The sequence below is a fragment of the Boeremia exigua genome (assembly GCF_020726555.1).
Source record: "Boeremia exigua strain MPI-SDFR-AT-0100 chromosome Unknown C7974scaffold_8, whole genome shotgun sequence".
In the NCBI taxonomy this organism is placed as follows: domain Eukaryota; kingdom Fungi; phylum Ascomycota; class Dothideomycetes; order Pleosporales; family Didymellaceae; genus Boeremia; species Boeremia exigua.
The window spans coordinates 2,021,654-2,034,571 of NW_025763525.1; the positions used below are offsets into that span (position 1 = coordinate 2,021,654).

The window sequence follows — 12,918 nt, forward strand, 5'->3', positions numbered from 1 at the left end:
CATTGGGCGGCGTTTGGGAGGCATAGCGAGTTCGTCTCGACACACATCACAAGCAAGGAGTCATGGTGTCTTCAGTAGATCCATTGGTTTATCTAAATGGGAGGCTGCAGTAGCTCTACTTGCATATAAGTATGCATGACCATAGAAATTTCTCTTTTGTGGTGTTCATCTTTCGTCATCGTTTCAGGGTATCATGGCCTATCTGTTGAAGTTTGTTAGAGTCTTGTGACCCACGCAGGGGACTGACTTACTTGGCAGGAGGGTTCTGGGCAAACTCGACGCCCTTCGAGATGTTGCCCTTGAGGCCGTCGTAGCAAGCCTGGAGCAGCTTCTTCTCGTGGTCGTTGGCACCGCTGACAACGTCGATGGCCTTCTCAGCACCGCTGGGGCCGAGCTCGATGGGAACGGAGAAGAACTCGGTGCCAGTAGCCTTGGCAACAGCATCGCCACCCTGGACACCAGGGAGGTAGACGAAGCTGGGCTCGATGAGGCCCTTCTCGCCCTTGGCGGCCCGGATGACCTTGTCGGCGAATCTGCGGAGGTTAGCCATGGTGAAGGATACATGTGCCTACTCTACTTACCGGTAGCCGGCGTAAGCCATGGAGAGTGTGGCAGAACCAGCACCGTCCTTGGCCTTGACAACCTCGTCACCACCGAACTGGACGCCTGTGTCTTGTCAGCCACATGGAGTGTGTTCCAAGTATTGAGGACTTACGGTTTACGAGAGCATCGAGCTTGTCAGAGGGAATGCTGACGCTGGGCTTGGCCTGGCTGAACAGAGGTACAATGGTCTCGCCAGAGTGACCGCCAATGACGGGGATGTTGAGGTTTGCGGGGTTCTTCTCGCCAGTGATCTCGGCGACGAAGGTCTCAGCACGGACGACGTCGAGTGTGGTGACACCGAACAGCTTCTTGGGGTCGAAGACACCCGCGGCCTTGAGGACCTCGGCGGCGATGGGCACTGTCGAGTTGACAGGGTTGGAGATGACCAGGATGTAGGCCTTGGGGCAGTGCACGGCAATGCCCTCAATCAGACCCTTGACGATGCCGGCGTTGATCTTGAAGAGATCGTCACGGGTCATGCCAGGCTTGCCTGCAGATTGTCAGCGCGAGCTCGGCGAATTGCTGAAACGCTCGCCAAGACACACGTACGAGGGATACCGGCGGGGATGACGACGATGTCAGCGCCCTTGAGTGCGCTCGCGAGCCCCTCATCCTTGGGCAGGTAGCCTGTTACTTTCTGCCATCTGTCAGCTCCTCTGGTATGTGTATGCCGCGTGGGGGCTAGCTCGTACAGCTGGGGAGGAAATGTGTGACAAATCGGTAGCGACACCGGGCGAGTTGACAACATCGTAGAGGGCGAGCTCGGTGACGTGCTGGTTCTGCTTGAGCAGAAGAGACAATGGCTGTGCGTGGTTAGACACGATTTGAAGCTCTGCAAGCTCGTTCTCACCTGACCAATGCCTCCGGCGGCACCTGCGACAACGGCCTTGACCATTTTGTTGAGCTGTGAAGTGGTGGTGATGTGGTTGGAAATAGAGCGGGGTAGCTTCAAGTACTGCGGGGTACTAGTGAGGAAAGAGCAATTGAAGCACTGAAGCAGTGGAGTGGGAGAAAGACGAAGCTGGAGAAAGAGTAGAAGAGGCAACAGGCGCAGCAGACTCGAAGTTTAAGTACAAGCGTGTTGCACGAGATGGGGTCAACGGAGCTCGACGACCTTGGCGCAGGGGCGTGGGCGTGCGGGTCTCGATTGGCTCGGCCGGATTCAAAGTGGTCTATGGAACGCGGGCTAAAGGCAGTCGTAACTTCTGCATCTCGAATGGCAACTTCTGGCTTTCTTTGAGTTTGCCTGCAGCAGCCCTACACAAGCGCACATGACGATGATGACATTCCGGGGAGCCTCGGTGCGTCGACGGCAACCGTTCATCACAAGCTCGGAAGGGACCGGGACCCGCGCGGCCGCAGAACATACATATGCACGTGAGACAGGCAAGAGTGCGCAGGTTGCTCATTTTGTGTGTTTGTGAAAACGCCAGCCTCCCGTAAGGCCATCCGCGGCCGTGCCAATGCCAGACCCATAGCTCCCAAACGCCGTGCGACTACCAAGCCGTATGCCGCAACAAGAGCCGCACGAGAACGCCAAATGTGGACAAGCATTGTCCGATCACCGAATTGCCTAAAGCGCATTCCTGAAGACTCGCATCTATGAATGCTCCATGCTCGCAATCTATTGGCCACCCCGAGGCCCCAGCTAGGGACCAAAGTCTTCCCTCTCGCCCTCAGCATCAGCGTCTGCTTCAGCGTCACCACGGTAGCCTTGGTGGTCGCCCGCTCCAGCAGGGTCAGGTCCTCGCTGGCCAACGGGGTACATCTTTGTCTCAGGTCAGTATAAACGCTCGCAGCGTGGTGGATGGACTTACTGGCTGCTGCATGGGGTAACCGCCGTACACCCCTTGATCGAACATGTGCTGCTGACCGTACGCGTTGGGGTCGGCCTGAACGGCGCCTGCATACATGTTCGGCTGACGGAAGTCCTCCTGCGGCTGCATATGCTGCCCCATACCATAATCTGGCGGAGGCATTTGGTGCTGTGCGTGCACTTGCTGTTGCATGCCGCCCGGAGGGACCTGTGCAGCGGACGACTGTACGGCCGTAGTTCCTGCGGCACCTCTCTTATGAGGATGCGCCTCCTCTCGAGGGACAATGTCGATGAGGAAGTCGAACATATCAGACTTCGACAGGGCGGACGCAATGTCGGAGCGCTGCAGTGTGCGGCGCTTGTTCTCCTCGGCGTGTATCCAGGCGCGCATGGTAAGCTCCGTGATGAAGATGTCGCAGCCCTTCGCAAACAAGATGGGCGCTTCGGCCGAGATCATCTTGACGTCTGGGTCTGCCTTCATGACTTTCTTGATGCGCGCAAGTGGAAGCTGGTGCAGCTTGTAGTCGTGCTCGTCCGTCTCGAGTTTCGTGACTTGTTGTTGCCAGTACGTGTTGAGGATGTCCCGATAGTTACCCGTCAAGCCCTGGTTAACCTGTCACAGTCAGCAATGGAGATGCGCGTCGCGCAGAGAGGCTGCATACGTTCTGCCACGATTGAGTGAAGAGCTGTGGATCGGGCGCATGGCCTTGGGCGGCAATCTGAACCAAATGTCAATGATCAATCTACGGCGATTGCAGCGCTAGCGCGCCATTGTGAACATACAGCAGCAGAGGCGCCTGTGAATGCAGTCAGCTTGGTGTACCCACGGCGCGACCGAAGCGCGTTCTTGCGCCAATGCGCCTCGAGAAGATGCGGACTCACCATAATGACCTCCGTTTTGAGGGTCGTAGAGAGGATTTCCGGCCTGCCCGTCATACCGCCTAGGGGCTGCCGGTGCTGCGCGCATCTTCTGCTGGTTGTGACCTTGGAGCTGATCCATGGCGGCGGTATTGCGCGGGCGTTACGCGACGACGACAGAAGACGCGTCTGCTTAAGTAATGCAGGTGGATGGGGTAATCTGTATGACGCAATGGGCGCAGAACTCCTGTGCGACGCTCAATAGCTGCTTGGGATACCTATGCTGTGGTGATGCCTGGTGGTGGATGACCGAGCTCAAGCAAGCTGGAGTGGGGGCTGGCAGTGTTGCTCGGGCCGCTTTTAGTGACGACTCTGGTACCGATCACAAAGATCGTCAAGGGACAGGGCTGCGAGTTTACAACGAGCTTGATAATAAGATGAATAGTGAGAATCAGAGTCGGACCCAGTGTCGAAGCTGATTCGAAGACAGCAAGCCTGGTCCCATGCTTATATCTATCTCGCGGTGATTGTTGCACCGAAAACAGCCATCACAATACCTAGGCCTGACCGCGCGATCACAGTACAGCGCCTATGCATGTGCGTCACATCTGACCTCACACAGAGCTCACGCTCTAACCATGGCAATCTGACCTCATCCAAATCGTTGCTGAGTCTTCAGACATCACACTGCATTCGAAGCGGCGCACAATGTAGAGAACGAATGCATCTCTGTGCAGGGGTTTGATTGGACGTGAAGACAACGAGCCCGCTTGTGATTGGCTGCACCAGCCGTCCAGTGTGCGTTGGCCTTCCCTAGGGCCGAGGGACGCGTTACGGTGAGCCGACTCGCATCATCGTCTTCTGCGGCATGAAAGTGAAGCTGATCATGGTACCGGCATGTACATAGCTTTGCCCGCTGTTCCTGCCGTCACGGCTGTTCTGAGCGTCGGCCCGTGAAGCTGCCGATTTCGATGCTGGCCCGAGCGTCATATCCTCTCAAAAAGTTTCGCCCGCAAAATCTCCAAACTTTGTGCATCCCACGCAAACGCCAACATGGAGCTTCTGCCAGCGCATCAGCCTCTCCTCGAGGATGACACCGATGAAGAGCTTTCTGATCAGCAAATCAAGGAGCTGCTCAACGAGGCTGCCGAACGCATGCGCGCAAAGGCAGCCTTGCAGCCAGTTGCTGCACCAGACGCGCCTTTCAAGCTTCCCAAGCTGAGGCCTGGGCACATCGCCGACACATACGAGAAGACCGAGGGCAACATCGCTCGTCTTGATCACTCAAAGCTAATCGACAAGAAGCAGCTAGCTCTTGCTAATGGTATCAAGAAGATCGATGACCCTATCGCCGACAAGCGCGCGCGGAAAGAGGTACGTTCAAACATTTTTCAACCTTCCCTGCCGGTGATGATAATTTATCCCAAACTTTTTCCTGACGCAGATTCGGGCTCCGTCTTGGACGCCTTCCTGCACCATCTGATGGTTTTTATTCATAGTTACACTGAGGCACATCATACACTTTGCTGTTCACAACTATCTTCTATAGCACAAGCTGACAGCATTGACAGGAGAAGAAGGCGACCGCTGGCGCTGAGTGGTTCAATATGCCCAAGACCAATCTCACTCCCGAACTCAAGCGTGACTTGCAGCTTCTAAAGATGAGGAACGTCTTAGACCCTAAGCGCCACTACAAGAAGGACAACGCGAAGAACGATGTCCCTGCGTTTTCGCAGGTCGGCACCGTCATTGAGGGTCCAACGGAGTTCTTCAGTAGTCGTCTGAGTAACAAGGACCGCAAGCAGACTCTGTTGGAGGAGGTCATCAACCAGGAACAGCAGAGCGGCCGCTTCAAGCGCAAGTACAATGACATATCCGTCAAGAAGGCCAGTGGAGGAAAGAATTTCTACAAGAAGCAGCAGGCCAAGCGCAACAAGGGCAAGGTCTTCAAGCCTTGAGCATGTCGATTTGGCAAGTACCAAGCTTTGCATCTGTTCGCTAGCGGACGCCTTGCTGCCTACCTGCCCAACATCCTATCAACGTGTCACACATCACAGCGAAATTGGTGTGGGCCCTGCAGATCTGCGACAGCAGCATGTTCGATATGTGCTCACTTGCATCGTCGATTACCTCGATTCGACTTACTCCTCGTGCAAGTCGCTAAGTACCTGTTTGACAAGGGCCACCATATCCTTCGCTGCCTCTCTCCCAGCGTCCAAGACCTCTGCGTGGTTCGCCATGCCCTTGGTCAGATGGGCTGTGAGCTCCGCCCTCTTCATATCCTGAATTTCAGGATCGCTGCCCTTGGAGCCAGCTTCCAGCACAGCGCTGTTGGTCACCAGGCTGAAGGCCAGAACCCTGACGCCGGCGTGCCGTGCGACGATGATCTCTGGCACGGTTGACATGCCGACCACGTCAGCGCCGAGCATGTTGAGCATTCGGCACTCGGCGCGTGTTTCGTAGCTATACGTGTCAGCGTTTGCCTAAACACATCAATAGAACAATGAAATCATTGGCCAACTTACGTTGGGCCTGCAACAAATGCATAAACGCCCTCGTGAAGCTTTCGTTGTCCCTTGTCGAGACCCAACTTAACCCAGGCCTTGTGCGTCCGTTTCCTGAGGTCAAGGTCATATGCGTCTGAGAGGGGTGGGAATCGGGTGCCAAACTCCTCGATGTTGGGTCCACGCAGGGGGTGAACACCGACCAGTCCGGCCATGTTGAGGTGGTCGTTCAAGCACACAATGTCTCCGACCTTGTAGCTCTGGTTGAGTCCACCCGCGGCGTTAGTGACAATGATGGTCTCGACACCAAGCAGCTTGCACACACGTGTTGCGAAGGTGGCTGCGTCCATGGAGTGGCCCTCGTAGAAATGCGCCCGCCCAACAAGCAGAGCTACTGTTGTCTTCTGGGGACCAATCTGCCCGAAGACGAACTTGCCTGCATGGCCAACGACTGTGAACTGCAATTAGCGATGACTCTTCATGCTTTCAAACAAACAAAGCTATTGCTCTGCTTCTACTCTCTCTAAATCCATCTCCTTGCCACATGACTCGAGGTTGGTGATGTTGCTGACTCACCTGTGCTCTGAGGGAAGTTAGGGATGCTGCCGTAGTCCAGGGCAATCTTGGGCTCGGCCTCGATCGTATCTGCCAGTCCACCCAGCCCAGATCCGCACACAATGGCTACCTTCGGGTGCTGCAGGGCCTCGGGTAACTGCTGTCGTACATAGTTTGCGGTCTCGGTGGCGCGGACATACGCATTGGGCGCAACAGCTTGATCGATTGATGCCATGATTTCCAGCTCTTTCTTCTCTGATCTCAGTGTGAGGGGGAGAGGGAAGAAGAGAAGAAAACACAGACTGGATCAGAGTCAATCGAGCCTTAGTGACTCGGCGGATATCTAATCGCGTGGGGAAGGTCCTCCAGCATGATGCGGCGGACGCCGACGTGCCGAGCTATTGCCGGAAGCGTGCTAGCGCACCTGCAATTGAAGAAGTTGGAGACATCATCAACACCAGCGGCAAAGCAGCAATGGCGGCGCCGAGATGTATGCGCTCCTTCCTGGGGCCGGCGAAGCGCATAAAGGTGAGATGATAGCGAGTAGCCGGCGATTGCAATGGCGGGAATGCGACGACCGCTGGTGTGGCAATGGCATGATCAGAACTCACGCATACAGATCACACACGCCGCGCGACCCTTCTCGACAACCCCGCACCGACGAGCATTCGGTGAAGACAACGAGACTGAGGAGGAGGCCGTAGCTGGGTTTCTAGAGGCAGTCGAGAGCGGCAAGATCCCGCTGGACGTGCTGCAGAAGGGCTTCGACATCGACCCGGCCGAATACAAGGCGTACGCAGCCCGACCCACGCGCGACGAAGCGTCTGCTGACAAGGCCTCAGTCTGTTCAACAGCCAGAAGAAGGCCGCCAAGCGCGCGGCGAAATGGGAGCCCAAGACGCGCGAGGAGGCCCAGCAGAAGTGGAAAGAGCTGCAGAGCGCGCCCGATGACCTGACGCTGCTGCGCGTCTTCAAGCGCAGCGGCATCGAGCCCCTGAAGCTTGCCGAGTACGCCTGCCCCTCTCCGCACGCTCGTCGCCTCTAACAACCCCGCAGGGAGCGCGGCATCAAGCTGCCCACCGACAAGGAACCCCTCGACGAAAAGACCCAAGCCGCCCTCGACGCCCTCCGCGACCCCGTCAACGTCCGCGCCCTCAACATGCGCCCGTTGCGCCGCGAACCCCAGTACGGCGTGCCCGTGTGCGACCTCCAGCTGCGCTCCTACCAGGTCGAGAACCTGCTCCTGTTCGCCGACTTCGCGGTGCGCGCCGCATACTACATGGGGCTGTGCGCGCGCGGGCCGGTGCCGCTGCCGCGCATCACGGAGCGCTGGACCGTGCCGCGGTCGCATTTCGTGTTCAAGAAGTCGCAGGAGAACTTCGAGCGCATCACCAAGCGGCGGCTGATCCAGATCCGCGACGGGCACCCGGACGTGGTCAAGGCGTGGCTGGCGTTTGTTACCGAGCACCAGTTCCACGGCGTCGGTATGAAGGCGAATGTCTGGGAGTATGAGGACTTGGAGACGGCGACACGCGCCGGTGAGGCGATACAGCCCGATGATGTGAAGAGGAGGAGGGAGGGCCCGATGATGGCTAAGGTCGATGAGATTTTGAATAGCAAGGGCTTCAAGGAGGCGATGGAGGGGCACAAGACGCCGGGTGAGATCGAGTTCAGGAGGTAGAGGGGATTGTATGATATGGATCACGCATGGATGAGCGTTGATCGTGTGGGCTATGGCTGTACAAACAATGAACGTGTAGCAACATCTGCAAAGCTCTCTGGCGTACTGCTGCATTTCGGCTGTGAGATGTGCTGTGCTGATCATGCTAACATTTAGATTTACACACTGGTTAGATGTATGTGGCTTTGGTAGGAACAGCAGCCTCGAGAATTCGGCGTCTCCTCCAAGGACATCTCCTGTCATGCTTCCTCTTACTCATTTACTCGTTGCCCTCCCGGCGTCCCTCCATCACAGTACAACCCCTTCTCAATCCCGTTCTATCCTCGCAAATGCTTCGCTCCCCCAGTCTGCTCTCAAACTGACGCGCTTGATGGCCTCTACCACTCACAACACGTGAAGTCGACTCTCGCCGCCGTTGCCTCCAGCCGAGGAGAGACATCTGATCGTCACGGCACTTCGTTTCCAGGCCAGATATTTCATCTGAAGGCCGGCGTAGGAGACTTGTGGGATCACTGTTCGATCCCGTAAACGCACATGGCCTCGCTCTTCATGACACCAGATGGCAAATGCAGCACAGCGAGTTTCAATCACTGCTCTCGCCCGCCTGCACACTCTCCTTCCCCTCAGCTTCAGCCTTGGTCTCGGCCTCAGCATTGGTCTCAGCCGCCCGCCGCTCCTCAGCGTCTTTCTTCTGCCGCTCCTTGACTTTCCGCGGCTTCTTCGCGCTCAGCGGGCCATCTGCATCGCGGTCCTTCCACTGTTTTTGTGTCAGCCATTTCCTCTCGTCATTTCAAACTTATTTCCTGCACTTCAGCCCTAGTCTGCTCCTAATCCACCCCTAATCTGCTCACAACCCGAACCCCCAGCCCGACCCCCAGCCCGAATCGCCACACAACCTTCCCCCTCCCAAGCCCCATCTCCCAAACAAAATCCAGCAAGACAAAGTAGAAAAAGACTCACCATCCCCCCATAGCGATACCCCGGATACTTCCCCTCGAGCCCGCGCGCGTCCTCGACGCCGCCGCTCACAGAGTGCCAGCACTTGCCGGGGCACACGAAGTGCCACGTGCCTGTGGCGTCGATTTGGCAGCGGATTAGGACGGCCGCGGGGTTGCGCAGAGGGTGCACTGTTTTGGTGCCATTTTGGGTGAGGGGGCGGGAGGGTGATCGTGTGTAGGGCGAGGGTATTGGAGATTGGTTTTGTGGATGTGTTTGGAGAGAGGGCGGGTTGGGTGTTGTGCAGTATTTAGGTGCTCTGGGTGTGGTGGTGAGTGGTGAGTGGTGAGTGGTGATGTCATGGCTTGTGGCAGCGTTTTGGCCTCACGACAATGCGATCGGCCTCAGATCGTAATGGAATTTCGTGGCATTCGTTACAATGGTGATTTAACTTATAAACTCTGCTGTTTGCTCACCGCATGGCTAACCCCTCCTCCCCCTCCCCTGCGTACCGCTCATCCGCCAACAGCAACTCGAGAATCGCATCCAGCAACTCCTGCTTCAGCCCGCGGTTCGACAACGCACGCACTTTGTTCAGAACAGGCTCGGAGTTGTTCACGCAGTTCCAGATATCCCATTTTTGGTCCATCTCGATCCACGCCTTGTCGATAATGTCCCAGATCTTCGGATTCGGGTCGATGATGTCGAGCTGCGGGCCCGAGGACGAGGCGCCGAGCTCGATGATGATGGTGTTGTTGGTGGGATGCGCGCCGAGGGTGAGGAGGGTGCCGGTGCTGTCGTGCGAGGTGGTGAAGGAGAGCGGTTTGGCGTTGCGCTTGGTGCTTGGGCTCGTGGAAATGCAGCGGATTTCGGCTTTGTCGGCGGGGGTGTGGGCGAGCAGCTTGATGGTCCAGGTGCGATTCTTCGGGATGGCGGAGTTGGGTGGGCTGGTGGGACCGATTGTGAGCACACCGGTTGACTGCTTGAAGGTGATGGGTGTGTAGCTGAAGTGCACTGTTTGGTCGGCCGGGGCTTCCTCGCCCTCGTCGTCGATGAAGCGGAAGCCGCCGTCATCAACTTGCGAGCCAGTGCCGTCGTCTTCGATCAGTGTGAAGGACCCATCTGCGCCAACAGCAAGTAGGATTTCGATCGACTCTGGGTTCGGGCTGCCGCTCTTGGGTCGCCACGCTCCATCGAGGGGCACGATCGCGCCTTCGCGCACGAAAGCAGGAGTCTGGTTCAGTGGTCGGTGCACTTGCAGGTCGCCCTTGCGGTTGTAGACGACACCAGTAAAGATGTCGACGTAGCGACCGTTCGGCAGCCATAACTTGGAAGCGCCAAGGTGGGTGGTGTTGTCGCGGCGCTGGGTGACAGGAGCTACAATGAGCTCGCTGCCGAAGCGGAACTGATTGGGAACGTTGTAGGCCGAATCTTCTTCTGGGTGGTCCCAGTACATAGGCTGGACAAGGGGCTCATCGTTTGAAGCCGAGCGAGCGTTCATGGTGTAGAGATATGGGATGAGCCTGTGGCGGAATCGGAGGGTATCTTCCATGATGACTCGACTTTCCTCGGTGAATCGCCAGGGCTCTCGGGTGTTGAAGGGGTTGTTGTCCGAGTGCAATCGGAGAATGGGCGAGTAGCAGCCCAACTGCACCCACCGTGTCGTCAGTTCGTCGTCTTTGTAGCCGTGCGTGTGACCTCCAATGTCGTTGCTCCACCAGCCGTAGCCAATGTTCGATGCCGTAGCTGTGAATTCAGGCTGGAAGTTAAGCGACTCCCAGGTAATAATAGCATCGCCAGAGAACCCAATTTGGTAACGCTGTGCACCTGGACCGCCGAAGCGTGACAAAATCAGCGGTCTCTGCGAGCCACGGCCGCTGTCGAGGAAGTGGAAGTGGTTCAACACCCACAGTGGATCAACGCCAGGGATCTTAGAGGTATTACCCTGCTGCCAGTCTACCCACCAGAAATCGACGCCCCGAGACTCATGCTGGTGGTGCACAATATCAAAGTATGCGTCCATAAACTTCCTGTCTGTGCAGTCGAACTCGATCGTCTTCTTGCTCGAAGGGTCGATGCCCAGAGATTTCGCGACTTCCGCGTATTGGGCTTCGTGCCACCTGAAGCCGTCTGCGGGGTGCAGGTTCAGAGTCAGCTTCATGCCGCGGTCGTGCAGTTTCTTCATGAAAGCATCGGGATCTGGAAACAGTTCCTTATTCCAGGTGTATCCTGTCCAGCCGTTGATACCATCAGGCAAATTCCAGACAAGGTGCCAGTCCATGTCCACCACAGCCACGTTCATAGGAACTTCGTCCTTCTCGAAGTGGTCATGCAGCTCCAGGTACTCCTTCTCGTCGTATGCATGGTATCGGCTCCACCAATTACCCATTGCGTAACGCGGGAGAAGAGGCTGGCTTCCAGAGACAGCGTAGTATGCGCGCACCGCCTCGCGATAGTCGCGGCCGTACATAAAGAGGTACTGGTCGATGTCGCTCTGATTCCTGCGGCCTGCAATCCAGCCATCCTTCTCGAACAGCATAGACTTGCTGTCGTCCAGAACGGCAATACCGTCCTTAGATAAGACACCTGGCCCTAGTTCTCTTCTTCCATTGGCGCCGTCCAATGTCCGTGTGGTTCCACCCAAGTTCGAGACGTTCTGACCGTATGTCCAAGAACCTGTCACGTTTCCCTTGAGGTTGACCTTGAGTCCCTCTGCGCTGAACTTCTTCTTGTCGTAGAGTACGTGGAAGCGTTTCGTGACGATCTCGATGCCGTGGCCGCGGTCCCAAACATAGAAGTCTGGCACGGCTAGCTTTCGGTTGACCGCGAAGGTCGATGCTCGATCTTCGAATTTGCCATCCTCAGACCACTCGAATCGCAGGAGACCGTCTGTAAGGATAGTGAATCGGTACTTGTCGCCCGCGACAATAGCATCCGGGTGTGCGACGGGGCGCACATCGAACGTGTAACGCGCTGGCTTCCCCATGGCTGGCAGGCAAAGAATACACAATACAAACTATGCAGCGCCTCTTAGTGTCAAGAGGATCGAAGGCGTCCGGGGCATTGCGGGGCGCAGGAACGCCAGCGTCTCCATCTTGTTATACCGTCCGGGGAAGGATGCTTAGGCCAAGCCATGGTGGCTTGATTTCGGCGGCTCGTGACCTCGGCTCGGGCGCCCCTGCCCTGTTGGTGGGTCAGACGACGACTCGACGAGGTCGGCACTCCTGCCAGAGCCCGTGGTCAGTCCATAACGGGAGTTCGAAGAGTCGCGAGGTCGCTGGTGTAACACAGGTGGAGCTGCAGAGGGTCCACGCGCCTGCGTCATTTCTTGTTCTTGGAAGAGCTGCAGGCACGCATGCAGCTGTGGGGTGGTGCACCAATCAACCGCGGTTTGAGGCCAGACGACGTCCCAAACAATGTGCATAGGCAGAAGAAGGAACGAATCTGATGACTATCCTTCAAACTCAACTCGCATTTTCCTCCCTCGAAGGCCAGCTGCCTAACACCGTACGACGAGATGCAACCCGATGCAACCCCTTGGTCTCGAGAGAACGCCTCATGACAAGATGGCGTGCGTCACTGCTAGAAGATGAGCGCGCATTAATCATGGTCTCACAGATATTAAACAGCGGACGATGTTCACGCAGCTATAATATTGTAACCGGTGTGCGTCTGTCTGCATACCTGTCGACTAGGTGGCGATAGTATACGAATGACACCTGTTAAGATTGCGGATGGAAGACAGGAGGATGAGTAAAGGCGGGTATCAAAATGCACTGTTTAATTACTGCTCCAAGTATTGACTTTCATGGTAGCAACCTGCACGATTCGTGTTTTTCGAAATCAAATAGCTACCACCAATCCAAATGTATCGGGTAGTGAGAGCATCTATTTTGATCGGTGTATGCCTACGTGAGACGATACGAGGGGTGGCTTCCTGTCTGAAACTCTCTAGTAAATGACATG

At 56.4% G+C, this 12,918-nt stretch overlaps 7 protein-coding genes across 7 annotated transcripts; 3 read left to right on the top strand and 4 right to left on the bottom strand.

The window, feature by feature from the left end:
- Positions 1–66: 66 nt before the first annotated feature.
- C7974DRAFT_398348 (malate dehydrogenase-like protein) lies at positions 67–1,844 on the bottom strand. The gene is made up of 6 exons (XM_046142302.1): positions 1,454–1,844; positions 1,296–1,406; positions 1,153–1,240; positions 716–1,093; positions 582–666; positions 67–533 (listed from the first exon to the last, which is right to left on the bottom strand). The coding sequence occupies exons 1-6, from the start codon at positions 1,496–1,498 to the stop codon at positions 248–250; spliced, it is 993 nt and encodes a 330-aa protein (XP_045995850.1). The 5' UTR covers positions 1,499–1,844; the 3' UTR covers positions 67–247.
- Positions 1,845–1,976: 132 nt separating this feature from the next.
- On the bottom strand, positions 1,977–3,914 carry C7974DRAFT_398352 (histone-fold-containing protein). Its single transcript, XM_046142303.1, has 5 exons — positions 3,302–3,914; positions 3,203–3,216; positions 3,082–3,138; positions 2,421–3,032; positions 1,977–2,371 (listed from the first exon to the last, which is right to left on the bottom strand). The coding sequence occupies exons 1-5, from the start codon at positions 3,417–3,419 to the stop codon at positions 2,252–2,254; spliced, it is 921 nt and encodes a 306-aa protein (XP_045995851.1). The 5' UTR covers positions 3,420–3,914; the 3' UTR covers positions 1,977–2,251.
- A 215-nt stretch (positions 3,915–4,129) lies between these two features.
- On the top strand, positions 4,130–5,517 carry C7974DRAFT_222636 (Fcf2 pre-rRNA processing-domain-containing protein). The gene is made up of 2 exons (XM_046137196.1): positions 4,130–4,651; positions 4,849–5,517. The coding sequence occupies exons 1-2, from the start codon at positions 4,331–4,333 to the stop codon at positions 5,233–5,235; spliced, it is 708 nt and encodes a 235-aa protein (XP_045995852.1). The 5' UTR covers positions 4,130–4,330; the 3' UTR covers positions 5,236–5,517.
- Positions 5,285–6,753, bottom strand: C7974DRAFT_222642 (purine nucleoside phosphorylase-like protein). The gene is made up of 3 exons (XM_046137197.1): positions 6,358–6,753; positions 5,803–6,232; positions 5,285–5,740 (listed from the first exon to the last, which is right to left on the bottom strand). Exons 1-3 carry the CDS (start codon positions 6,569–6,571, stop codon positions 5,419–5,421), a joined length of 966 nt encoding a protein of 321 aa, XP_045995853.1. The 5' UTR covers positions 6,572–6,753; the 3' UTR covers positions 5,285–5,418.
- A 32-nt stretch (positions 6,754–6,785) lies between these two features.
- Positions 6,786–8,119, top strand: C7974DRAFT_398359 (uncharacterized protein). Its single transcript, XM_046142304.1, has 4 exons — positions 6,786–6,864; positions 6,956–7,128; positions 7,179–7,343; positions 7,392–8,119. The coding sequence occupies exons 1-4, from the start codon at positions 6,811–6,813 to the stop codon at positions 8,014–8,016; spliced, it is 1,017 nt and encodes a 338-aa protein (XP_045995854.1). The 5' UTR covers positions 6,786–6,810; the 3' UTR covers positions 8,017–8,119.
- A 41-nt stretch (positions 8,120–8,160) lies between these two features.
- C7974DRAFT_398360 (uncharacterized protein) lies at positions 8,161–9,399 on the top strand. Its single transcript, XM_046142305.1, has 2 exons — positions 8,161–8,773; positions 8,977–9,399. Exons 1-2 carry the CDS (start codon positions 8,576–8,578, stop codon positions 9,112–9,114), a joined length of 336 nt encoding a protein of 111 aa, XP_045995855.1. The 5' UTR covers positions 8,161–8,575; the 3' UTR covers positions 9,115–9,399.
- On the bottom strand, positions 9,400–12,241 carry C7974DRAFT_398361 (glycosyl hydrolases family 31-domain-containing protein). Its single transcript, XM_046142306.1, has one exon. The coding sequence runs from the start codon at positions 11,936–11,938 to the stop codon at positions 9,425–9,427; it is 2,514 nt and encodes an 837-aa protein (XP_045995856.1). The 5' UTR covers positions 11,939–12,241; the 3' UTR covers positions 9,400–9,424.
- Between the last annotated feature and the right edge of the window lie 677 nt (positions 12,242–12,918).